The 27690-nt window shown below is 41.9% G+C and overlaps 2 protein-coding genes across 2 annotated transcripts; both read left to right on the plus strand.

Moving 5' to 3' along the window:
• The first annotated feature begins 384 nt into the window (after positions 1-384).
• Positions 385-3752, plus strand: snrpa1 (small nuclear ribonucleoprotein polypeptide A'). The gene is made up of 9 exons (XM_084154365.1): positions 385-590; positions 794-941; positions 1081-1159; positions 1405-1451; positions 1627-1729; positions 2121-2200; positions 2585-2663; positions 3045-3138; positions 3329-3752. Exons 1-9 carry the CDS (start codon positions 509-511, stop codon positions 3619-3621), a joined length of 1005 nt encoding a protein of 334 aa, XP_084010491.1. The 5' UTR covers positions 385-508; the 3' UTR covers positions 3622-3752.
• Positions 3753-20195: 16443 nt separating this feature from the next.
• Positions 20196-21715, plus strand: LOC311111442 (guanylyl cyclase-activating protein 2-like; the record flags this gene model as incomplete). The annotated part of the gene is made up of 4 exons (XM_084154163.1): positions 20196-20399; positions 20526-20675; positions 21128-21236; positions 21588-21715. The coding sequence occupies exons 1-4, from the start codon at positions 20199-20201 to the stop codon at positions 21713-21715; spliced, it is 588 nt and encodes a 195-aa protein (XP_084010289.1). The 5' UTR covers positions 20196-20198.
• Between the last annotated feature and the right edge of the window lie 5975 nt (positions 21716-27690).

Genomic DNA, 27690 nt, shown 5'->3' on the forward strand with positions numbered 1-27690 from the left:
GAAAGTTACAAGAAGAAGTGTCCGTTCTATCTGCGATCCTTGGTCCCTAACCCATTGAAGTTTACATTTTAAATGTTTAAGGTTAGGGTTAGGGTTAGGGTACGGTTAGGGTTTAGGGTAGGGACTTCCCAAGGATTCCAGATAGCACTGACTGTAGAAGAAGGGGTAAAAGAGGTGTGCATGTATCTCGGTGTGGTGAAACACTTACCAAGTGAATAAGGTTCTGAGCAGCTTCTAGAAAAATACATAGTCACCCCCGTGAGTCCGTGACAGTTATCTTTGAATGATAATCAGTCATAATCAGACATACTGATTGAACCTCTGAGTTCTCAGCGCTAGAGGGCGCGCGATGAAATTTGAGTTATTTATTTTCCACTGAGTTGCATTATGGGAGTAGTCTTACTTCCGGGCGGCAGCGTGTTGAAAAAGCATAGTAAGGATTGTGGATTTTTTGAAATCAAGAAACCCGCTTATAAACTATTTTTTTGTTTCCCAGTTAGTCGTCGATATGGTAAAATTATCGGCAGAGCTAATTGAGCAGGCTGCTCAGTACACAAACCCCGTGCGCGACAGGGAGCTGGATCTGCGAGGTAAATCTTAACCTGCGCATTTCATGCTAGCTAACGAGAAAAGCTAACTGGTTGGCTAGGCCTTCGCACTGTAATAAGTGATATATAGTGCTTGCTAACTGGCTAACTACTAGCGGTAACTATGCTAACTATGCAGGCAGTACTAGCTACATCACCCAAACTAGCCGGCTAACCGTATGCTGTTATGCTCTGCTCTCATTTAGGTTACAAAATTCCTGTACTTGAAAACCTCGGGGCTACACTTGACCAGTTTGATACCATCGATTTCTCTGACAATGAAATCAGAAAATTGGACGGCTTCCCTTTGCTCAAGAGGCTCAAAACGTTGCTCATGAACAACAACAGAATATGGTAACTTTCGCAGCAAATGTATGTTGTCTAGGATTGATAGAATTCGTTTTAATTAGCTAACGTGACCTGTGTTGTCTGCTAAGGTTAGCTTCCTAGCTAGCTAGCTATCACTGTTTTGTAAACAATGTGCTCCCCACAGTCGTGTTGGTGAAAACCTTGAACAGGCACTGCCGAGTATGAGGGAGCTGATCCTCACAAGCAACAACATCCAGGAATTGGTGAGTTATCACACATACCAATCCCATCAGTGAATGCGTCAAGAGCTTATCTGATCAGATCATTTTAAATGATTACAGATTGGGAGCATTTTACTTATGCATGTTGTTGATTTGAGAAATATTACCTGTGCTGTAATTTAGCAAGATTTGTGACATGAGTGTGCGTGTGTGTTGAATCACAGTGGTTGAACCATCGATTTGTTGTTATTGTGTTGTCATGTTTTTAAATGTGCTTTTACCTCCAGGGTGATTTGGATCCGCTAGCCTCAGTGAAGACATTGACCCTTCTCAGGTATCTAATGATCAGTACTTTCCTCTACTACAACACCTAGTTAAGTCAGATTTATGCATTATGTTGCTATCAATTTCACTGTAAATTGCAGGACAAGATGAGTTGCTATATTTGTGCACCTAAATCCTGTGTTTTGTGAGTCAAAATCGTAATCTCTGCTTTTGTGATATCTCAGCCTCCTAAGGAATCCAGTGACCAACAAGAAGCACTACAGGCTCTATGTCATCAACAAAATCCCCCAGATTCACGTGCTTGACTTCCAGAAGGTCAAGTTAAAGGTAAGTGCATTCCATGGTTCAGAAACTAGGAGTTGTAGCTTTATAGAAAAGCGTTGTCATTACCAGGACCAAAGGGTTGTCGTCTATAACACAAGTCAGGTTGTATGAAATGTAATGATGTAGGCCTTTAGTTAGTGCATACAATCACATACTGTTGGACTTGGCCTACAAAGCCCCTAGTTTTTCATCTTTGCAGTGCAGTGATACAGAAGCCTGCAGAATAGAAGGAAATGTATAGGAGTAGATATCTGTCTTCCTAGGCATGCTAAGAGAATGGTGTATTTGTATGTTTCTCCCAAACGTCAGTCAGCCAATCCCAGTCCTTCTCGTGAAGGTCTCGTTGTCTGATGATTGGAAAAGCTCTCACTTTAACTGTGATGTATTACCATAGGAGCGTCAGGAGGCGGAGAAAATGTTCAAGGGCAAACGAGGTGCTCAGCTTGCAAAGGATATTGCCAAGCGGACCAAAACGTAAGATGAAAGTCCCAGTCAGACGGCAGCTCCTTAGAATCACTGGACACTGGCTGGTGGGGGTGTCGGGAAAATCACCGGAACACTCTAGAATCAGACTAGCTGCACCACCAATCACTCTTGTAGATGGGGTGTTGCTTAGGAACTGGAGTATTTAAATATGTGGTGACCCAACTGCTGTAAACCCCCCCCCCCCCAAAAAAAAAATTGTGTGCCCCCATGCAACAGTGTTTCTTAGGAGCGCCGTCTCTGGCATTTCCTGTCGTATCAGTTTATTTGACTCACCAAGAAAAGATACTACACCTGAGATACTACACTGGTTGAGAGGCTAGAGAAGCACCCATCCCCTCCATGTTCTCTAACTCCGCTGGTCTGCGTTCTCAGGTTCACCCCCGGAGCTGCCGTGCAGCAGCCTGAGAAGAAGAAGATGGGACCGTCTCCCGCTGACGTGGAAGCGATTAAGGCACGTCAACATTTATTTATTTAGCGCCAGAAAATGTACACTCGCTGTGCAGTTTGTTCCTTTTGGCTAGCTTCCATTCCATGGATTGTGTGTTGGAACTCATTGCAACACATAGATTAGATCTACCGCATTGTTTTCACACTATGGTGTGGACAGTTCAGTTTCTATACCAACATTCCACTGACCTAACTTAATTTTCACAATTGTAATGGTCAATTTATGGTCTGCTAAACAAATGAATGTAAAAGGGGACTGGCAATCTACTCTAATGGTCCTTTCAAAAAGGGTCTGTTCAGCTAAACAAATGTGAAACCAAAATGCCTATCTACTGTAATGGTTCTATATGCATGAACTTATACATCTGTTCTGTGCCCTACCCAGAATGCTATAGCTAACGCCTCGTCTCTGGCCGAGGTGGAGAGGTTGAAGGGGATGCTCCAGGCTGGTCAGATCCCTGGGCGGGACGTCAGACAAGGTCTGTACAGGCGACTACATCTTCTCATATACAGTACATGCCTTGGACATGCCGTGTCTGTCATGTCCTGCGTTGTCTTGAGTATTTAAATGTAGAGTCAGCGATGGATGAAGTAAACAGCGTTATGGTGCAGAGGGGTTTGCATGTATGGTTTTTTGACTGTTTCCTGTCTTTATTTCTCTTGTTGCAGTCCCCCCGGAAATGGTGGTGGAGGAGGAGGAGGAGGAAGAGGAGGAGAACGGGGTTGTGCAAATGGAACCAGAGATACAGATGGAGGAAGGAAATGGAGTGGAGGAGATGGAAAAGGAAGTAGTGGAGGAAGTACAAGGAAAGGTGGAGGAAGTACAAGGAAAGGTGGAGGAAGTACAAGGAAAGGTGGAGGATGTAGAAGATGTCAAGGAGGTGGAGGAAGAAGAAGAACAAGAGTCTGAGGAAGAAGAGTCTGAGGATATGGATGAAGACTCACCGGTTAACGGATCATGATCGTTTTATGCAGATCTCGTGTCTCAAGTCTTGCTTGATTTGTAGGTTTATATTTGTGTTGAACATGCATGTAATGCCATTTTTGTTATTTTGAGAAATGAAAATACATTAAACATTTTTTTATAAAACGATGCGACCAATGATTATTTTACTGATCCAGAATACATTGACGTCTGTACAGTTGTCTGTACAGTCTTATCCAATACAATCATTAAGTTGTTAATCAATTCCCAGATTTTATTTTTGACTCTTATCCAATACAATCATTAATTTGTTGATCAATTTCGTGATTTTATTTAACTTGTAAATGGTGTGGTATATTATGTTGATCAGTGGAAAAAAGAAAGAAAAAAATGCCAGACTGGAAGCTGAAAATGTGCAAGGTGCTGTATGCTCTGTAATCACAGGGTACTGCCTGCCACCATGTGGAGTTCCCAGGTATTACAACGTCACCACTACAGCAATAACATTTTATTGTTTTATTTTATGGCATGATAGTACATACAGTGCCTTCAGAAAGTATTCATACCCCTTGATTTATTCCCCATTTTGTGTTACAGCCTGAATTCAAAATGGATGACATTTGTCTCACCCATCTACACACAATGAAAACATGTTTTTATATATTTTTGCCAATTTATTGAAAATGAAATGGAAAAATATCGCACCCCTGAGTCAATACTTTGTAGAAGCACCTTTGGCAGAGAATACTGTTTTGAGTCTTTCTGGGTAAGTCTCTCCTAAGAGCTTTCCACACCTGGATTGTGCAACATTTGCCCATTATTCTTCAAGCTCTGTCAAATTGGTTGTTGATCATTGCTAGACAACCATTTTCAAGTCTTGCCATAGATTTTCAAGTAGATATAAGTCAAAACTGAAACTCGGCCACTGAGGAACATTCATTGTTTTCTTGGTAAGCAACTCCAGGTTTTCCTCTAGGATTTTGCCAATGCTTAGCTCAGTGGAGGCTGCTGAGGGGAGGACGACTCATAATAATGGCTGGAATGGAGCAAATGGAATGGCATCAAACCATGTGTTTGATGTATTTGACACACCATCCAAAGTGTAATTAATAACTTCACCATGCTCAAAGGGATCTTTAATGTCTACTTTTGAAAAAATTTGTATCTACCAATAGGTGCCCTTCTTTGCGAGGCATTGGAAAACCTCCTTGGTATTTGTGGATGAATCTGTTTGAAATTCACTACTTGACTGAGGGACCTTACAGATAATTGTATGTGTCGGGTACAGAGATGACGTAGTCATTCAAAAATCATGTTAAGCACTATTATTGCACACAGAGTGAGTCAATGCAACATATGTGACTTGTTAAGCACATTTTTACTCCTAACTTATTTAGGCTTGCCATAACAAAGGGGTTGAATACTTATTGACTCAAGACATTTCAGCTTTTCATTTTTTATTAATTTGTAAAAACATAATGACACTTTGAAATTATGGGGTATTGTGTGTAGGCCAGTGACACAAAATCTCAATTTAATCAATTTTAAATTCAGGCTGTAACACAACAAAATTGAGAAAAAGTCAAGGGGTGCCACCAGTGGAGGCTACTGAAGGGAGGACGGCTCATAATAATGACGTGAATGGAATTACATTTACATCATTTAGCAGACGCTCTTATCCAGAGCGACTTACAGTTAGTGAGTGCATACATAATTTTTTCATACTGGCCCCCCGTGGGAATCGAACCCACAACCCTGGTGTTGCAAGCGCCATGCTCTACCAACTGAGCTACACGGGGCCAGATGCATGAAAAACATTATTATGAGCCGTCCTCCCCTCAGCAGCCTCCACTGGTGCCTACTTATGTGGTTTTAGAAACCCCCCATTAGGAAGACCCAATCCACAATCCCTAAGGAATTAAAACAATCACAAAATATTCCGAAATACAATTGAGAATTTGTGAAACTTCAACGTTCTACTCTTATAAAGCTTAGTAGAGTGGAATCAAATATTAGCCAAATCTTGTGATTTCATCGTAACACTATGTAATGATTGAGGAGGAGCCAACGACCTGGTACAATGGCAATAAAGGAATACATTTACATCAACTGAATTTGGTACATCCGCTAAAGACAAATAACAACTTTTATAAACTGGGTGGTTCGAGCTCTGAATACTGATTGGCTGACAGCCGTGGTATATCAGACCGTATACCATGGGTATGACAAAACATGTATTTTTACTGCTCTAATTACATTGGTAACCCGTTTATAATAGCAATAAGGCACCTCAGGGGTTTGTGGTATATGGCCAATATAAGTATGATAGACAAATATTGGTCTAATGACTTCCTTCAGAAATAACATTGACAGATTAGACCGACGGAAGTCAACTGCGCTAGGAGGTAGGGAAGGAATGAGGGAGGGAGAGAAAGAGCGAGAGAGAGAGAGAGAGAAAGAGATGGGGAGAGAAAGAGATGGGGAGAGAAAGAGAAAGAAAGAGAGAGAGAGAGAGAGAGAGAGAGAGAGAGAAGTGAAGGAGGGACAGAAGGAGAGACAGTAAGATGCTCTGCTTGTGTGTCACAACAACATTCCAACCCAGCTACTCGTTGTGTGAGCGGTGACTGTATGCATGACATACTCAGTCTGGTAGGAGGCCTGCATGATGGAGCCTTCTGTGAGAGCCAAGGGCCAGCCCATCTTGTGGTACTTTGAGGCCACTTGCTTTCAGGTAAATTTCCACCAAAGAAAAGGAGACCAACCTTAAGGAACATTTATTGAAGTACACGTCACCAAGTGTTTTTCCCCAAAAGATATCGTGCATAATACTGCATGAATTAAAACACAGCTAAAGTGGGTTGAAAAGTACGTTCCCATGTAGCCTAATGCTAATACATGATTCATGCTTTGGTACTCATTCGTTGTACTTACAATACTGACAGTTTATTAATGCTTATTCATTACATTTATTTTAAAGTGATAAACTTTCTCCCCCAAAAATGTATTTTAAAGTGATACACTTTCTCCCTCCAACATTTATTTTAGTGATAAACTTTCTCCCCCCAACATTTATTTTAGTGATAAACTTTCTCCCCCCAACATTTATTTTAAAGTGATAAACTTTCTCCCCCCAACATTTATTTTAGTGATAAACTTTCTTCCCCCAACATTTATTTTAAAGTGATAAACATTCTCCCACAGTAAAACAAAGTGGACAGCATGTCTTGCCATAGATATAATTGCCATATTTCCGATTCCACTTTTAGTGTCCCATGTAAGGACAGCTCTCCTTAGAAGTCGGAGGTCAGAGATATTTGACCTTTGATGTCCGGGAACAGTAGACCACCACTCAACACATCAGGAGACATCCAGCTATGAACACCAGGTTCAGACTCAGGCTGAAACTAGAAGGACAAAGATAAAACACATCAGTTTGGAAGTGTAATAGGGAGCTAAGGCTCATACTTTAGAAAACACTATTGCTTTGTGTTAAAGAAGATAGAAATACACTGTAGTGCAGTCCTTCAGTCCTGTACATTGTGTTAAAGAATATAGACATACACTGTAGAGCAGTTGTTCAGTCCTGTACAGAGAGCATTTTGGTTTTAATAGAAATTATGTATTTGAAGTGGTGGCGATTGGAAACAATAGCAAGTCTGCATTGAAATGCATTGATCGTGTCTCTGCTTACAAATATCTGTGCATCTGGATAGATGAAAAGCTGTCTTTTAAAAACCATATTGATGAGTTAGTTAAGAAGCTCAGAATAAATATGGGCTTCTTCATCCAAAATCCAAAATAGAGGACATTTTAAAAACAAATGCTTCTCTGTCCAAATACTGTACATATCACAGGAGGTTGGTGGGACCTTAATTGGGGATAACAGGCCCGTGGTAATGACTGGAGTGGAATCAGTGGAATGGTATCAAATACATCAAACACATGGTTTCCAGGTGTTGGATGCCATTTCATTTACTCTGCTTCTGCCATTATTATGAGCCATCCTCCCCTCAGCATCCTCCACTGGTACATATGAGTGTAGGTCAAATGTATTCAAGTAATCAAAGTTTTTATCTGTTTTACCATACAATTAAAGGGAAATTTAAAATAAATTCAACTTCATATTCATTATCTCCAGCATCACCCCAAAGTCAACATATGTGAAAATGGGGCGTTTCCCCTTAAGTTTCCCCTTAACTCAGATTTTCATAAACATTACAAACTGTAAACAACAGAAATGTTTAATTGATGTGTTCTGTCTGAAAGCCTATGGGCGGGTTTCCAGGACACAGATTACGTTTTGTAGTGTATTAGGATTATGTCTTTGTTAATGGGTTTTAAGTGGAACTGAAAGAATGTTTATTCTAGTTCAAAAGTAGCCATTTGTAGGGTGACGTCCCAGGGGAGACAGGTGATTGGACAGCAGAGGGAGCAACCCATGTTTTTGCATTGTTTATAAGTATATGCTGGAGGAAGAAGAGGTTAGAGCAGCCATTGCAATCTGGGACGTTGCTCTCCGGGTGATCTTGACACCTGTAACTCATGCTGAAAGCTTGTGATATGAATAAACTTATGATCAAGGTTCAGTATGAGCGGACTCCTTTGTTTATCAGCAATGACTAGCAACTTTTACTCGATACTACAGTTTATTCCTGGATTAAGAAGCATGTGCAATGGAGTTTCTCCATTTGAAGTGCTTTTTAGTACAGGACTATGCCTAATCTGTTTCCTGGAAACCTGCCCTATTTGTATCTATATTTTGAAGGAGGTGGTGCTGTGAGGGAAAAAACCCTGTATAAACCTCTTTAAGCTTTTATAGCAGAAAACAATGTAATGAATAATTAATGTAATAGTTCTTAACACTAAGCTTTGTTATGCAAATGCACTGTATTAGCCTTCAACCTGTACATTTCCACTAAGAAGAAGAAGCTGGTATTTTTCCACTCTGCCTCTGTTCAACTTAGTCACACGGCCAAGACAAAGGGCCGTCTGAGAGTGACGCGTTTTTGGTCTATCCTGTTCTTTTCGTATCTTCAAGGGCACAGCTGTGTGGAGATATGAAGTGGACAGAGGCTGGCTTGAGCATCATTGACAAATCTATCAGCAGAACGGAGTAACGTCATCACTTGTTTGAGCGCTATGATCTCACACACCCGATACACATAACCACAAGATGAACACAAGGTAGCTCATGATGCCCCGATCTGCCGGGGAGGGTGGAACCAGCCAGGACACAGCATTTTTAGGAATACTATATAAGACCTCAAAATGTTTTGTATTGTTGGGCTCTCAACAAATCACCTACGGGTGGTTCGTTGACCAGCTCCATTATTGCAATAATTAATCGATATTAAAGTATGATTGTTTGAAGAATCTGCAGCCTCTCTTCCTTTTGATTAGAATTTCCACGACAGTCCTTGCAAACAAAAGGGTGTGATTACTTTATGTTTGTAAATGGCGTATTTATTTTATTTTCTCATTTGTGTCAGTAAAAAAAAAAAACTGTCTGGCCTCAGAGCTAAACAAAAGATATTACGTTTTTTTGTGTACCTCCAAGACATATCATATGTACGAATGGTCTGGTTACTTAAAGGGGCAATCAGCAGTTGCAACATCCATTTTTAGACCTATAAGTAAATGATAGTGTCAAGTTGCGTCAATTCAAATCTGGTATAGGAACAAAAAGAGGTCAATACACGTCTTCTAAGATAGACTAGTATTTTAATTAATGCAAACACTTGAATGGTAAATATGATGTTCGTATATACGGGCCCACTGAAACACCACGCAGGGCAGACAGAGAACTAACTTTTTCAACCCAAGGTTCTTCTTTAATACTCTGACAGTGATAGTTCCTGCTCCAGGCTGGGCCTGTCAGAGTAGAGGCTGGGTGTGGTTTAAACTTACCCAACCTATCGTTGGCGCTCAGGCTGGTCCCAGCCCCTTGGCGCATCCCTGTTGCCGGGCATTAGTTGTTTTTATTACAGTACACATGTCCTTGAGCAGTTTAACAAAGAGGCAGTATGTGTGTGTGAGTCACAAGTCTATCTCAGCCTACCCCCTAACGGTTCCTCACATTAATCACAGGTTGTTATGTTAAACAATATATATCAGTACAGCACAAACCTATTATGTTTAATCATTAATGTATTCTTTCTAAGCTAGGCATCACATCTAGTTGTAAGAAAATGGATCCCCACAATAGGTACCCATTAATTCTTGAAGAATATAACTTATAAATGCCCCATGAGCTTGGTTCAACCGTTGTACCCAATCAGGACCCAACATATAAGCTTGTTTTACTCCAATGTTTGTAAACAACATAAATGTAAACAAACACTATATAGCCTCAAAACATGGTTAAAACTATAATTTTGATATCATGGATAGTCAGTACTCGCTTCCATAGCGCTGTTGATATATTATGAGAGTGGTTACATTTTCCAGCCCCATCCCTCAGCTTTTAACCAAAACAGGGGCTGGGAAAATGCTTTGTCATGGTTTCTACTGCTGATTGCCCCTTTAAAACAGAAATAAAAGTAGGGAGGTTGGTCATGGGTGGGTGAATAATGCGAAAGTCTAGGCATATTTGAAATGGTGAAATTATGGCATGTGGTGGAATTTTATTTCTATGGCAACTTCCTACCATCTACTAGGGGCAACGCGAGAGCCTATTACCGTCTAGTAGGTTCACGATGAGCTAGGGCGTTTGGGATGGGGTTGATGATGGGCTTAAACAGCGAACTATGGCTCCGAGGATCGCAGGTTCACTCCCAGTGCTAGGCAATTGTTCGGTAATATTTGTTTTTCTGTTTTAACCCTATCCCAAACCTTAACCCTTACCTTAACCACTGAAGCTGAAATTGTACATTAAGCTCTGTACTCCAGCATTTTGGATTTGAGATCAAATGATGAATATGAGGCGACAGTACAGAATGTCACCTTTTAATTGAGGGTATTTTCATCTGTTTTATCAAGAATAAATACAAGCTATTTATGTATCTAGTCCTGGACTTTCCACCTGGCTGGCAACCATCGGTTGAGTCAACATTGTGCTAATGTTACTTTACTATACCACATCAACTTGATCACGTTGCATTAACCATTTAAACCACTTTCGTGTCAATTTGACCCAGCTGTTTTGACACTTCACTAATTTATTAAGTAGTTCAAACATTTGTATGCCTATTAATAACATTTTATTTATCTACAGGAGTGGAAGAAATCAGCCTGCTCGTTCATTGATAAGGACCGAACATTGCATTAATGATGAGCACAATAAAAGAAAGAGGGGATTTCTAATGTGCCACCATGGCATAGATTTCTAATGTGCCACCATGAAATAGATTTCTAACGTGGCACCATGGCACAGATTTCTCATGTGCCACTATGGCATAGATGTCTAATGTGCCACCATGAAATAGATTTCTAATGTGCCACAATGGCATAGATTTCTAATGTGCCACTATGGCATAGATTTCTAACGTGGCACCATGGCATAGATTTCTAATGTGCCACCATGGCATATATTTCTAATGTGCCACCATGGCATAGATGTCTAACGTGGCACCATGGCATAGATTTATAACGTGGCACCATGGCATAGATTTCTAATGTGCCACCATGGCATTGATTTCTAACATGGCACCATGGCATAGATTTCTAATGTGCCACAATGGCATACATTTCTAATGTGCCACTATGGCATAGATTTCTAACGTGGCACTATGGCATAGATTTCTAATGTGCCACCATGGCATAGATTTCTAATGTGCCACCATGGCATAGATTTCTAACGTGGCACCATGGCATAGATTTCTCATGTGCCACCATGGCATAGATTTCTAATGTGGCACCATGGCATAGATTTCTAATGTGCCACCATGGCATAGATTTCTAATATGCCACCATGGCATAGATTTCTAATGTGGCACCATGGCATAGATTTCTAATGTGCCACAATGGCATACATTTCTAATGTGTCACTATGGCATAGATTTCTAATGTGGCACCATGGCATAGATTTCTAATGTGCCACCATGGCATATATTTCTAATGTGCCACCATGGCATATATTTCTAACGTGGCACCATGGCATAGATTTATAACGTGGCACCATGGCATATATTTCTAATGTGCCACCATGGCATATATTTCTAATGTGCCACCATGGCATAGATTTATAATGTGCCACCTTGGCATTGATTTCTAACATGGCACCATGGCATAGATTTCTAATGTGCCACCATGGCATAGATTTCTAACGTGGCACCATGGCATAGATTTCTCATGTGCCACTATGGCATAGATGTCTAATGTGCCACCATGGCATATATTTCTAATGTGGCACCATGGCATAGATTTCTAATGTGGCACAATGGCATACATTTCTAATGTGCCACTATGGCATAGATTTCTAACGTGGCACCATGGCATAGATTTCTAATGTGCCACCATGGCATATATTTCTAATGTGCCACATGGCATAGATGTCTAACGTGGCACCATGGCATAGATTTATAACGTGGCACCATGGCATAGATTTCTAATGTGCCACCATGGCATATATTTCTAATGTGCCACCATGGCATAGATTTCTAATGTGCCACCATGGCATTGATTTCTAATATGGCACCATGGCATAGATTTCTAATGTGCCACCATGGCATAGATTTCTAATGTGGCACCATGGCATAGATTTCTAATGTGCCACCATGGCATAGATTTCTAATGTGCCACCATGGCATAGATTTCTAATGTGCCACCATGGCATAGATTTCTAATGTGCCACCATGGCATATATTTCTAATGTGCCACCATGGCATAGATTTCTAATGTGCCACCATGGCATTGATTTCTAATATGGCACCATGGCATAGATTTCTAATGTGCCACCATGGCATAGATTTCTAATGTGGCACCATGGCATAGATTTCTAATGTGCCACCATGGCATAGATTTCTAATGTGCCACCATGGCATAGATGTCTAACGTGGCACCATGGCATAGATTTCTAATGTGTGTCACGATCGTCAGGAACAGATGAGGACCAAGGCGCAGCGTTGCAGGCAAACATACTCTTTATTGAGCGAAAACACGATCAAAACAACAAAGACGGTAACGTGACAGTTCACGGTCAAACTCAACCAACTTGAAACAAGAACCCACAAAAACAAAGGAAAAACCGACAGTTTAAATATGGCTCCCAATCAGAGACAACCAGCAAACAGCTGACACTCGTTGCCTCTGATTGGGAGTCACTCAGGCCAACATAGAAATAGGGAACATAGATCTACACACCCTGGCTCAACATAACAGTGTCCCCAGAGCCAGGGCGTGACAATGTGCCACCATGGCATATATTTCTAATGTGCCACCATGGCATATATTTCTAATGTGCCACCATGGCATAGATGTCTAACGTGGCACCATGGCATAGATTTATAACATGGCACCATGGCATAGATTTCTTATGTGCCACCATGGCATAGATTTCTAACGTGGCACCATGGCATAGATTTCTAATGTGCCACCATGGCATAGATTTCTAATGTGCCACCATGGCATATAATTCTAATGTGCCACCATGGCATAGATTTCTAATGTGCCATCATGGCATAGACTTCTAATGTGGCACCATGGCATAGATTTCTAATGTGCCACCATGGCATAGATTTCTAATGTGCCACCATGTTATAGATTTCTAATGTGCCACCATGGAATAGATTTCTAATGTGCCACAATGGCATAGATTTCTAATGTGCCACCATGGCATAGATGTCTAATGTGCCACAATGGCATATACTTCTAATATGGCACCATGGCATATATTTCTTATGTGCGACCATGGCATATATTTCTAATGTGCCACCATGGCATAGATTTCTATTGTGCCATCATGGCATAGACTTCTAATGTGGCACCATGGCATAGCTTTCTAATGTGCCACCATGGCATTTATTTATAATGTGCCACCATGGCATATATTTCTAATGTGCCACCATGGCATAGATTTCTAATGTGCCACCATGGCATAGACTTCTAATATGGCACCATGGCATATATTTCTAATGAGCCACCATGGCATAGATTTATAATGTGCCACCATGGCATAGATTTCTAATGTGGCACAATGGCATAGGTGTCTAATGTGCCACCATGGCATATACTTCTATTGTGGCACCATGGCATAGACTTCTAATGTGCCACCATGGCATAGATTTATAATGTGCCACCATGGCATAGATTTCTAATGTGGCACAATGGCATAGATTTCTAATGTGCCACCATGGCATAGATTTCTAATGTGGCACCATGGCATAGATTTCTATTGTGCCGCCATGGCATGGATTTGCAGGATGACCTTTTCTTTTGGCAAAAATGAATGTGGCACTGACTCGCCCATGTGCGTAAGGCACATGCAGTTACATGGTTGGTTTAAAAAAAAAGGTTTTTAAAAAAATAAATCACTTTTGACCACTTAAAACCCAGTTTGAGATGTAGTTACGTAACCTGTAAAAAACTAGTAGCAGGTTTATCTGAACGGATCTGTGTTATTGCAGGTAAATTCCTTAACACCATTGCAAACAGCTCCCATTGTTTAACCCCCACACACACACACATGCACAGAACACGCTCTGCAACATTTCACATCAACATTTCTGTTTTCAGATGTCAAGAATGTAGGCTTACTGTACAACAGCATCTCCTACGCACTGCCAATCTAGTCTTAAAGGGGCAGTTTGGGATTCGTGCTTCAGCCCAGCAGAAACCCCGATACTTAAACTGGGGGATGGGGCTGTATACTGTAAGGTTTGACAAACAATGAGGCTCAAGATGACCGTCATTATGCAACACACAGATATGGTCAAATCTATTGTGTGCAAGAATTTGGTATTTTGGTATTTTATTAGGATCCCCATTAGCTGTTGCAAAAGCAGCAGCTACTCTTCCTGGGGTCCACACAAAACATGAAACATGACATAATACAGAACATTAATAGACAACAGCTCAAGGACAGAACTACATAATCCAATTAGATGGTTAAAAGTTTTGTTGATTTCACTTTGAATTCATTTTCGTTGACGACTCAATCAATTGTAAATCAGAATTAACTTTGAAGTTTCACGTGCACAATACAGTGAAATGCCTTTCTTGCGAGCTCCAAACGCATCAACGCAGTGATTAATATCAATGTAGCACTAAAAATAACACAAGGTAGAACAAAAAGACACAATAAATTAAAATAAGAAACAAGAAGAACACAAGAAAGTAAGACGCCATGTACAGGGACAGTTCCAGGGTCAGTAGTGATATACTGTTATTGCATTGGGGACCGAACGTAGCTAGGCTCAGTGCACACGTGGCATCTATCATGGGGGTAGAGATAGGGAGAGAGGTCAAGCCAGTTTAACTGCATTCGAGATCCGAAACCCAAGGTGATGGTTAATCCACAAGAGTTTTGCTACGCAGGCCAAACAAACAAACCAGCTATGCTAGGCTACTATGTTGTGCCTTTCACATGTGAGTGGAAAGGGTAGCCTGGTCCCAGATCTGTTTGTGCTGTCTTTTTAACTATGGTCAGAGGTAGTCATAGAGAATGAATAGGCAAAATGTGGTTTAGGAGGTATAACTTTGAAATTCCACAGTAAATAAAAGTAATTTTACTATTGAATACAGGGGAAGGTCGGTCTAATATGTCTTATAAATACTTTAATGAGATTTGGGCTAATGGCTTACCTTATCCACACCTTACCAAATTTCTCCAATGTAATTTTTTATTTGGATCAACTGGTGGATTCCTGCCAGCCTGCCACTATGAAATGAGAACTATTGTACCAATTATGAAATGGATAACAAACAACTATTGAATGTAGCCTAGCGGTTAAGAGTGTTGGGTTAGTAACCCGAAAAGGCCGCTGGTTTGAATCCCCGAGACGACTAGGTAAGAAATCTGTCAATGTGCCCTTGAGTAATGTACTTACAGTTTTTTCCAACTGCTTACACACAAAATATTTTCATGTCACACGATTTTTGAAACCTCTCACTCAAAGTGCAAAACTACACACCAAATCTCCAAAACCATAAGCTATTTCTCAGCCTTTGACTCAGTTGTCAATTGCATAAAACACTTTTTTCAAAACACTACATACAATTCTCTACCTAAAACACAAAAATCTAACAGGAAGTGACTTGCTTTCCTTTTCCAAACACAACCAATCAAAATGCTACACTTATTCACCAGGATACGCACACACTCCTCACATGTGCAAACACTAATTGCTTAACTGATCACTAACCAATCACTGCTTTACTGTAGTATAGGACTGTTTTGATCAATGGATGCCAACAATGGACAGAGAGCAAGAGGAGTAGGAGGGAGAGGCAGGGGACAACAACGAGGACAAATTCAAAGACGAATAGTTGGAAGAGGAGGAGGAGGAGTAGGAGGAAGAGGAAGAGGAAGAGGAAGAGGACGAGGACGAGGGCAAAGAAGAGAAGGAAGGAGAGCCATCTCTGATGAGATTAGGGCAACACTTGTTGATCATGTGATCAACCACGGTTTGACCATGAGAGAGGCTGGACTGAGAGTCCAGCCCAACTTGAGTCGATTTACAGTGGCGTCCATAATTCGAACCTTCAGAAATGAGAACAGGTATGAAACTATCTAATGACTATTTTAGCATTACAGTAATGTACTGTAAAATACGTATGACTGCATAGTATTGCATAAACATTTGTAACTCTAAGCCATCCATTTACTGCACTGCATTGAATGAATGAGGTTGGTTATCATGCTGTACTACAACATTTTTGTGTACATTGTTTACAGTTCCTATGCTGAACACATACTGTGTTTGAATTTTGTACAGAGTGGAAAGGCAAATACATCATGGAGGACGAGGACGCTTGTTTACAGATGTACAAGAGACTGCAATTATAAATATGGTTTTGGCCAACAATGCAATTAGGATTTGAGAGATAAGAGAACATATCTTGAATAATGACACCATATTTAACAACATCAATGCTGTAAGCCTGTCGACCATACAACGCATCCTCCAATGGCACCAAGTGACGATGAAACAACTTTACAGGGTGCCATTTGAGAGAAACTCTGACAGAGTCAAGAATCTGCGACATGACTTTGTAGAGGTATGTATGCAACACTACTTCCAGTACTTCAGACATACCATATTTACTCATCTGTATATCCTTTTGTCTGTTACAGAGAGTATTGGAGATGGATGCCCATGTAAATGTATTTATGTGGATGAGGTTGGCTTCAACCTCACCAAAACCAGGTGCCGCGGAAGAAATGTAATAGGACAGAGGCCAATTACCAATGTCCCTGGACAGCGTGGGGGTAATATAACTATGTGTGCTGCCATCACTCAAAACGGGGTCCTCCATCACAATGCCACACTGGGTCCGTACAACACCGGCCATATGCTCACTTTTCTGGATGCAATTTACACAATGCTTGTCCCTGATCCAGATCAGGAGCCTGCTAGATTTGTGGTTACATGGGACAATGTTAGTTTTCACCGGGCTGTTCTGGTCCAAAACTGGTTTGCCACCCATCCACAATTTGTAGTTTTGTACCTACCCCCATATTCACCTTTTCTAAATCCCATAGAGGAATTCTTCTCAGCCTGGCGCTGGAAAGTGTATGATTGCCAACCCTATGCCCGCATGCCGCTTCTCCAGGCAATGGAGGACGCATGTGGGGACATAGAGGTTGCCTCTGTCCAAGGTTGGATACGCCATGCTAGGAGATACTTCCCTCGATGTTTGGCAAGAGAAAACTTCATTCTGACATGTGTTTATGGCATTTTGAATGCAGTGTTACATTTTGAAGGAGATGTGAGGCATTTTGCATTTTGTGTGTGCAGTTTTGGGAATTGTGTGTAGAGTTTTGAAAAAAGGAGACATCGTTTTGAAAACGTGTGTAAGCAGTTGGAAAAAACTGTAATGTGAATTCAACGTGAAATCAACAAAAAATGTCACTATGTCATTGGATTTAGGTTAAAAGTTGGGTGAAAAAATAAAAGAAGTTGCCTTACGTTGATAACTTTTTGCAAATCCAATCAGTTTCCCACATTGATTCAACGTCATCAGATTGAATTCTTTGGTTGAAAATACGTGGGAACAACGTTGATGCAAACAGTTTTTGCCCAGTGGGAGATGCTTGATAGGCTTCCCTTATTATGGACTGACACACTGGAAAACATACAGAGTCGCATTCACTAGGCATGAAACGGAAGAAAACTGTTTGAAACTGGGAGGTACTATCTGAGCTTGTCCAATAAGAAGCGCTTGTTTTGCTACAGTGTGCCCTAATGAATATGACCCAGGTTTGCTTTATCTTCTCTTTAGCTCAGTGTAGCCTAGCCTGATGCATTAGCCTGGCATTGCCACAATCCCATTAGGGAGCTTGATATACAAGTCTTCCATCTACAAATCTAGCATGGCCGAGAGCCTCTTAGCTTCACCTGGGGAGACATCCAGTCCAGGAAAAACAACATTGAGACTGATTAAGGAGTAAGGACAGACATGGAGCTCAATCTGGCCATGGCCTTATAAGTGCATCTCAGTTCAAAGTGTTTAAACCTACATTACAGTTTTGACGTGGATCACGACATGTATGTGCAATTTACAGTCAAATCTGTGTAAGAATGTTTTGTATAGCATATGAGGTTCCTAGCTTGGGTAGCTAACCTACCTGAATGTTTCAGCATTCAGTCACATTAGCTGTGTTATTGTCTTTGCCAACTAATCTGGAATCAGCGTCTCAACAGTTGGAGTCAGAATCTCAACAGCTGGAATCAGTGTCTCAACAGTTGGAGTCAGTAACTCAACAGTTAGAATCAGTGTCTCAACAGTTGGAATCAGTGTCTCAACAGTTGGAGTCAGAATCTCAACAGCTGGAATCAGTGTCTCAACAGTTGGAGTCAGTATCTCAACAGTTGGAATCAGTGTCTCAGCATTTGGAATCAGTGTTTCAACAGTTGGAGTCAGTGTCTCAACAGTTGGAATCAGTGTCTCAACAGCTGGAATCAGTGTCTCAACAGTTGGAGTCAGTGTCTCAACAGTTGGAGTCAGTGTCTCAACAGTTGGAGTCAGTGTCTCAACAGTTGGAGTCAGTGTCTCAACAGTTGTTGTCAGTGTCTCAACAGTTGGAGTCAGTGTCTCAACAGTTGGAGTCATTGTTTCAACAGTTGTTGTGAGTGTCACAACAGTTGGAGTCAGTATCTCAACAATCTCAACAGTTGGTATTGGTGATAACCATCTAGCTTTTCTTTGGGCTTGTTGATGAATTGATGAACAGACTGATTGGATGGTGGCTCTTAGGGTAAGATGAGAGACACATGCTTTTTGCTCCTACAGTAATTGATGTGTTGCATTTCTCTGTTATTATACCAGAAAACAAATGGTGCTTGACGTTTGAACTTCAAATGTGTGTGTGACCACTGGATATAAATGACTATCAACCTTGTTGTGCTATGGATGGCCTAGGTTGTATTCATTAGGGCACACTGTAGTTGACGTAGTAAAACGTTTTACAACAGAAAATGAAAACGAGCGTTTCTTAGTGGACAAGTTCAGGCTGTCCCTCCCTGTTTCAATCTGTTTTGTTCCATTTGGTGCCTAATGAAAATGACCCAGGCTAGTTGTAAAAGGCCTGGCACTCACTCAACTAATTGACTTCTCTGTTATGTTAAGATGTTCTGTTCTAAGAAGATTTGCGGGCATCAAGCTGGGAACCCCTTTAAGGACAATTGTTTTCTAAGCTCAGGTTCATCTAATGTAAGAGTGTTTTGATGTGAAATGCTTACATGGCAGTAATGGATGTCCTCTGGCATAATCCATGGACCATTGGTTATGGACGATTCCTTCATAGTGATTGGTTGATCAGCAGCTCCATGGTTCCACAGTGAAAGACAGTTAATGAACCATAGGATGAGAACCACATATTGAGGGACTTTACCAGTCACATTAACGGGATCTGAGGGGCTTTGTGTTTTCTACTGATTCTATTTCTATGCTGTCAAGACGGTCTTGACCTCATAGAAATAGAATCACTAGAAAGAACGAGATGGGATGGTACAGGCTCATTAAATAGTGGTTTAAGTTTATCATGGGTACTAGATTTAGTTTTATTTCTTAGGGAATTTAATGAATTCCATTTCAAATTAATTAAAGAATTTGGGGAGTTGTATGATCATTTGAATTGAGGAGAGAGTGTCTAGGTAGGCATTATCTTGAATACTGTTCAGGACAAGCTGACATGAGGGTATATACAGGGTCTATCGGCTAGGGTACCATACACTTATCAATTCACGACCCTTGGGGCCTGGGGAAACCTGTCTGACATAATTCCTGTTCTAAAGCTGCTCCAAGTCACCTGACATGAACATTAGTGAAGCCTCTGTGTCCAACCTCTTATCGGTTCAAGTGCTTTCATGATCGAGTCCTTCCTAATTGTTGACACCAACTCGGGAGCCCCTCCTCTTTGTCAATGGCCTCTTTTAGTAAGCCTACTGCAGAGACTCAGAACCGATGAGTTTCAGCACCGAGGACGACGCTCCGCTGACCACCTGCCCGCCGAACATGGGACAGACGCACCAGAAGGAGCAGAACGACCCGGAGATCAACGTCAAGGCGCTCCAGGACATGTACAAAAAGTTTGTGACGGAGTGCCCGAGCGGTGTTTTATTTATCCACGAGTTCAAGCGTTTTTTTGGCATCGACCCAACTGGGGAAGTCTCGGAGTATGCGGAGAGCATGTTTCGAGCTTTCGACAAGAATGGGGTGAGATAGCCTATTGTATATGTTTCTGAGTTTTGCAGTTTTCTATATCCGTGCAAATGAACACGGGCACACCGTTTTTCTAAGTTTAGGGGGGAAAAAACGATTGTTTTCAATTTGTCTTTTCAGGATAACACCATTGATTTCCTGGAGTTTGTGGCAGCCTTGAATCTTGTTTTCCGGGGGGACTTGGAGCACAAATTACGCTGGTCATTTAAAGTTTACGATAAGGACGGCAACGGCCACGTGGATAGGACGGAACTGCGAGCTATTATTGATGTAAGCACCCAGTGAAGGTCACCTGAGGATTCCACAAGGTCACTACGGTGTCTAGTGATTCAATTACCCAAGGGTCTTATGGGAGGGTCTTCTTCAGTGGTGATGAATAAGCCGAAGCAGACAATCAGTTAATGAGTTAAACATTTCTGGTCAGACGGCTAACTTTGAACAATTCTGATGACCCAATTCTGTGTGTGTGTGTGTGTGTGTGTGTGTGTAGGCTACTTTTGGCATGAGGTGTGGTTTAAATAACAAATCTAAAACAACTCTGACGTGTAAAAACGTTGTGTGAATGCACAACTGCAAACAGGTTCCATTGATATAAGTTAGGCCTATCTATAGTAAAGGTTTTTAGGCCCACTTACCTTGTCAATTATTTTGGCGCAAATTATTTGTAACCATTGACTGTATGTATTGGTCACACACTTTTTATTTATTCATTTCCCCCCTAGAGTATATATCACTTAAAGAAGACGTCCAAGAGAGAGCAGGAGGGTATGCAGCTGTCGGTGAATGAAGTGTGCGAGAGAATACTGAAGACCGTGGATGTGGACGGGGACGGTAGGTGCATGGAGCCACTTTACTCAGAGTCTTTATATTTACATTATGTGCAGTATTGGGGCGAATTCAGCAGAGCACAACGTTGTGGAACAATCAGATATAAATATGTTTTGAAATCCCTCATGTTTTCTTCTACATGTAGTCATGTCAGCTGTATTTATGACATGTTTATCTGCAACGTTCCACAACGTTTTCCTACTGAACGTGGCCCTGGTCTGCTTGTCCAGGTGTGCTGTAGGCCTGCACAGAAACTTCCCGTCCGTCTGTATGTCTGCCCGCTGTCTGCCTTGTTTTCTGCCCACCGTCTGCCTTGTTTTCTGAACAACCTTTCTGTTGTGATGGCCCATGCAGGTCACATCACCCTGGAGGAGTTCATTGAGGGGGCCCAGGGAGACCCATGGATCATGGACATGCTCCAACTGGACATGAACCCTTATGGCTGGGTGCTGGAACAGAGAAGGAAAAGTGCACACTTTTAAAATGACTGGAAAGACAAAAGCATCTATTTTTTTCTTCTTCAACGAAATTAGGTTCCAAGTCAATTGCACATAATAGGATCATTTTGGGGGGGATTCATTCGGATTGTTTAAGCTAGTTTTAATTATAAGGACAGGAATGGTTTTGTGTCGATCTCCTTTCACAAATTCCATGAGATGAACAGCTTGTGTTCATTCTGAGTTAACCTGCAGTGCAGTTTTCTTTATATGTAGGTGATTTAATTGGGGCCTTAAAGTGGAACTGACATTGTTTTAACTTCTTTGCAAATATGAAACAAACAGACAATCATAATATCAGTAAAACATATCAAATTCCCAGTTCATGCTACACAACCAACTTTATAAGAGGTTTTAAAAATAGGTTCTGTTTCACTCAAAATTCCATGACATACATTGTTGGGAGAATAGATGGATGCAGTTCAATGCATGATTAATATAATTCACCAATACATTTCTTGGTAGTCCAAAAAATATATCTATCAGGTTGTAAATCACAGCTGGCCTGGTACATTGTTTGCTGCCTCCACCTAATCGGGATGCACTGTTTCAGTTTCAATTACTCAATATTGTTTGACGAAACAGGACAAATGTAACTAAGGCTGGGAATGTCAATACAATCAAACTAGCAAGGGCAATGATGGTATTAACATATTTGCAGAAATCCATTCAGGTGTATTTTGTGGCTTTTGGCGAATGCTTTCTAATGATCTAAAAGTCGCTCTGTTGCTACTGCCTGTAAACTCACAGTCCAGTTCAAAGTGAATGATGGCAGGGCCGTGTGGCAAATGGCTTATTTGCATAAAGGCCTACTGTAACTCTGTTTGGCTATGACGCACTTGTCTGCGTAGACTCTGGTCCTGGACAATGTTTTTATTAGGTTTTATTTACTGCAGTGTCTATTAATTGTCCAAACGCACGGCCGCTTTCCCACTCTATATTGATATAGAATCTTCACAAATACCTTACTCTACATCATTCCCAAACATTCTATGAATTTATGAAAATGTGAAAATGACCATATCTAGGCACTCGCTTGTCAGAAAAAAAAGGTGACATATTCTTCCTTGGGGTTTATATGAACAGATTTTTATTAAGATTTCATGTTGCTAAAACGCTCTCAGTTCCACTTTAACGATATTGGAGTGACAAGCTGAGGTGGAGCTACAGAATCAGAGTGGATCTGTCTTTCTATAGCCTGAATGGAGCCATTCGTATTTGTGCCTGTTACAAGACAAAGAAAATCTAATTTTGGACACATTTTGTATTCTAGACTTTTGCTCTAGGCAAATGTTTATGCCACACTTTTGGTCTAGTATTCCCACCACTCTCACCACTCAGAGAGGGGAGAGGGTCTAGAGACGGGACAGTCTGGGCTCCAGAGACCACTGCAGACACTGTAACCACCAATCCCACAACCACAGCAGCTACCACAGGCTTATGTACAGTCGTGGTCAAAAGTTTTGAGAATGACACAAGTATTGGTCTTCACAAAGTTTGCTGCTTCAGTGTTTTTAGATATTTTTGTTACTATGGTATACTGAAGTATAATTACAAGCATTCCATAAGTGTCAAAGGCTTTTATTGACAATTGCATTAAGTTTATGCAAAGAGTCAATATTTGCAGTGTTGACCCTTCTTTTTCAAGACCTCTGCAATCCGCCCTGGCATGCTGTCAATTAATTTCTGGGCCACATCCTGACATCTTGCATAATCAATGCTTGGAGTTTGTCAGAATTTGTGGGTTTTTGTTTGTCCATCCACCTCTTGACGATTGACCACAAGTTCTCAATGGGATTAAGGTCTGGGGAGTTTCCTGGCCATGGACCCAAAATGTAGATGTTTTGTTCCCAGAGCCACTTAGTTATCACTTTTGCCTTATGGCAAGGTGCTCCATCATGCTGGAAAAGGCATTGTTCGTCACCAAACTGTTCCTGGATGGTTGGGAAAAGTTGCTCTCTGAAGATGTGTTGGTACCATTCTTTATTCATGGCTGTGTTCTTTGGCAAAATTGTGAGTGAGCCCACTCCCTTGGTTGAGAAGAAACTCCACACATGAATGGTCTCAGGATGCTTTAATGTTGGCATGACACAGGACTGATGGTAGCGCTCACCTTGTCTTCTCCGGACATGCTTTTTTCCGGATGCCCCAAACAATCGGAAAGGGGATTCATCAGAAAAAATGACTTTACCCCAGTCCTCAGCAGTCCAATCCCTGTACATTTTGCAGAATATCAGTCTGTCCCTGATGTTTTTCCTGAAGATAAGTGGCTTCCTCGCTGCCCTTCTTGACACTAGGCCATCCTCCAAAAGTCTTTGCCTCACTGTGCGTGCAGATGCACTCACACCTGCCTGTTGCCATTCCTGAGCAAGCTCTGCACTGGTGGTGCCCCAATCCCGCAGCTGAATCAACATTTACATTTACATTTTAGTCATTTAGCAGACGCTCTTAGGAGATGGTCCTGGCGCTTGCTGGACTTTCTTGGGCGCCCTGAAGCCTTCTTTACAACAATTGAACCTCTCTCCTTGAAGTTCTTGATGATCCGATAAATCGTTGATTTAGGTGCAATCTTACTAGCAGCAATATCCCTTTCCTGTGAAGCCCTTTTTGTGCAAAGCAATGATGACAGCACGTGTTTCCTTGCAGGTAACCATGGTTAACAGAGGAAGAACAATGATTTCAAGCACCACCATCCTTTTATAGCTTCCAGTCTGTTATTCTAACTCAATTAGCATGACAGAGTGATCTCCAGCCTTGTCCTCGTCAACACTCTCACCTGTGTTAATGAGAGAATCACTGACATGATGTCAGCTGGTCCTTTTGTGGCAGGGCTGAAATGCAGTGCAAATGTTTGTTTGGGATTAAGTACCTTTTCATGGCAAAGAGGGACTTTGCAATTAATTGCAATTCATCTGATCACTCTTCATAACATTCTGGAGTATATGCAAATTGCCATCATAAAAACGGAGGCAGCAGACTTTGTGAAAATTAATATTAATTTTCATTCTCAAAACGTTTTAACACGACTGTATACAGTTTGTGAACAGTGCAAGGTAAAATTCAGTGTTATATTGATGCGAGATGTGAATATCAGTGACAAAAAGTTTTGCCGTGGTATCGTGATACTACTCGGTATCATGACACTCTGGCTTGGCATTGTTTTGTGGGTAATAGTTTGGCATCATGACAACCCTAATAAAGTATGTAATTTCAAATCAAATCAAATTTTATTTGTCACATCGCCGAATACAACAACAGATGTAGACCTTACCGTGAAATGCTTACTTACAAGCCCTTAACCAACAATGCAGTTCAAGAAATAGAGTTAAGAAAATATTTACTAAATAAACAAAAGTAAAAAATTTAATAAAATAAAAAGGAACACAATACAATAATGAGGCTATTTACAGGGGTTACCGGTACCGAGTCAATTTGCGGGGGTACAGGTTAGTTGAGGTAATTTGTACATATAGGTAGAGGTAAAGTGACTATGCACAGATAATAAACAACGAGTAGCAGCAGGAGGGGGGTCAATGTAAATAGTCTGGGTGGCCATTTGATTTAATTGTTCAGCAGTCTTATGGCTTGGGGATAGAAGCTGATAAGGAGCCTTTTGGACCTAGACTTGGTGCTCTGGTACCGCTTGCCGTGCGGTAGCAGAGAGAACAGTCTATGACTTGGGTGACTGGAGTCTTTGACAATTTTTTGGGCCTTCCTCTGACACCGCATAGTATATACTGTAGGTCCTGGATGGCATGAAGCTTGGCCCCAGTGATGTACTGGGCCGTATGCATTACCTTCTGTAGCGAGCAGTTGCCATGCCAGGCGCTGATGCAACTGGTCAGGGTACTCTCGATGGTGCAGCTGTAGAACTTTTTGAGGATCTGGGAACCCATGACAAATCTTTTCAGTCTCCTGAGGGGGAAAAGGCTTTGTCGTGCCCTCTTCACGACTGTTTTGGTGTGTTTGGACCATTACAGTTTGTTGGTGATGTGGACACCAAGGAAATTGAAACTCTCGACCCGCTCCACTACAGCCCCGTCGATGTGAATGGGGGCGTGTTCGGCCCTCCTTTTCGTGTAGTCCATGATCAGCTACTTTGTCTTGCGCACGTTGAGGGAGAGGTTGTTGTCCTGCCACCGCACGGCCAGGTCTCTGACCTCCTCCCTATAGGCTGTCTCATCGTTTTCGGTGATCAGGCCTACCACTGTTTCGTCAGCAAATGTAATGATGGTGTTGGAGTCATGCTTGGCCATGCAGTCGTGGGTGAACGGGGAGTACAGGAGGGGACTGAGCACGCACTCCTGAGGGGCCCCCGTGTTGAGGATCAGCGTGGCAGATGTGTTGTTACCTACCCTTATCACCTGGGGGCGGCCCGTCAGGATGTCCAGGATCCAGTTGCAGAGGGAGGTGTTTAGTCCCAGGGTCCTTAGCTTAGTGATGAGCTTTGAGGGCACTATGGTGTTGAACGCTGAGCTGTAGTCAATGAATAGCATTCTCACACTGGTGTTCCTTTTGTCGAGATGGGAAAGGGCAGTGTGGAGTGCGATAGAGATTGCATCATCTGTGGATCTGTTGGTGCGGTATGCAAATTGGAGTGGGTCTAGGGTTTCTGGGATAATGGTGTTGATGTGAGCCATGACCAGACTTTCAAAGCACTTCATGGCTACATACGTGTGTGCTACGTGTCGGTAGTCATTTAGGCAGGTTACCTTGGTGTTCTTGGGCACAGGGACTATGGTGGTCTGCTTGAAACATGTTGGTATTACAGACTCGGTCAGGGACAGGTTGAAAATGTCAGTGAAGACACTTGCCAGTTGGTCAGTGCACGCGTAGAGTACACATCCTGGTAATCCGTCTGGCCCTGCGGCCTTGTGAATGTTGACCTGTTTAAAGGTCTTACTCACATCGGCAATGGAGAGCGTGATCACACAGTCGTCCGGAACAGCTGGTGCTCTCATGCATGCTTCAGTGTTGCTTGTCACTGGGCAGCTCGCGGCTGTGCTTCCCTTTGTAGTCCGTAATAGTTTGCAAGCCCTGCCACATCCGACGAGCGTCGGAGCTGGTGTAATAGGATTCAATCTTAGTCCTGTATTGACGCTTTGCCTGTTTGATGGTTCATCGGAGGGCATAGCAGGATTTCTTATAAGCGTCCGGGTTAGAGTCCCGCTCCTTCAAAGCGGCAGCTTTACCCTTTAGCTCAGTGTGGATGTTGCCTGTAATCCATGGTTTCTGGTTGGGGTATGTACGTACGGTTACTGTGGGGATGACGTCATCGATGCACTTATTGATGAAGCCAGTGACTGATGTGGTGTACTCCTCAATGCAATCGGAAGAATCCCGGAACATATTCCAGTCTGTGCTAGCAAAACTCTCCTGTAGCTTAGCATCTGCGTCATCTGACGACTTCCGTATCGAGCAAGTCACTGGTACTTCCTGCTTTAGTTTTTGCTTGTAAGCAGGAATCAGGAGAATATAGAGTTATGGTCAGATTTGCCAAATGGAGGGCGAGGGAGAGCTTTGTACGCGTGAAGGTGTTCTAGAATTTGTTTCCCTCTGGTTGCACATGTAACATGCTGGTAGAAATGAGTTAAAACAGATTTAAGTTTCCCTGCATTAAAGTCCCCGGCCACTAGGAGCGCCGCCTCTGGGTGAGCATTTTCCTGTTTGCTTATGGCCTTATACAGCTCGTTGAGTGCGGTCTTAGTGCCAGCATCAGTTTGTGGTGGTAAATAGACAGCTACGAAAAATATAGATGAAAACTTTCTTGGTAAATAATGTGATCTACAGCTTGTCATGAGATACTCTACCTCGAGACTTCATTAATATTAGATTTCGTGCACCAGCTGTTATTGACAAGTATACACAGACCGCCACCCCTTGTCTTACCGGAACCAGCTGTTCTATCTTGCCGATGCACAGAAAACCCAGCCAGCTGTATGTTATCCATGTCGTCGTTC

Source organism: Coregonus lavaretus, assembly GCF_964263955.1.
Source record: "Coregonus lavaretus genome assembly, chromosome: 37".
NCBI classification, from domain to species: domain Eukaryota; kingdom Metazoa; phylum Chordata; class Actinopteri; order Salmoniformes; family Salmonidae; genus Coregonus; species Coregonus lavaretus.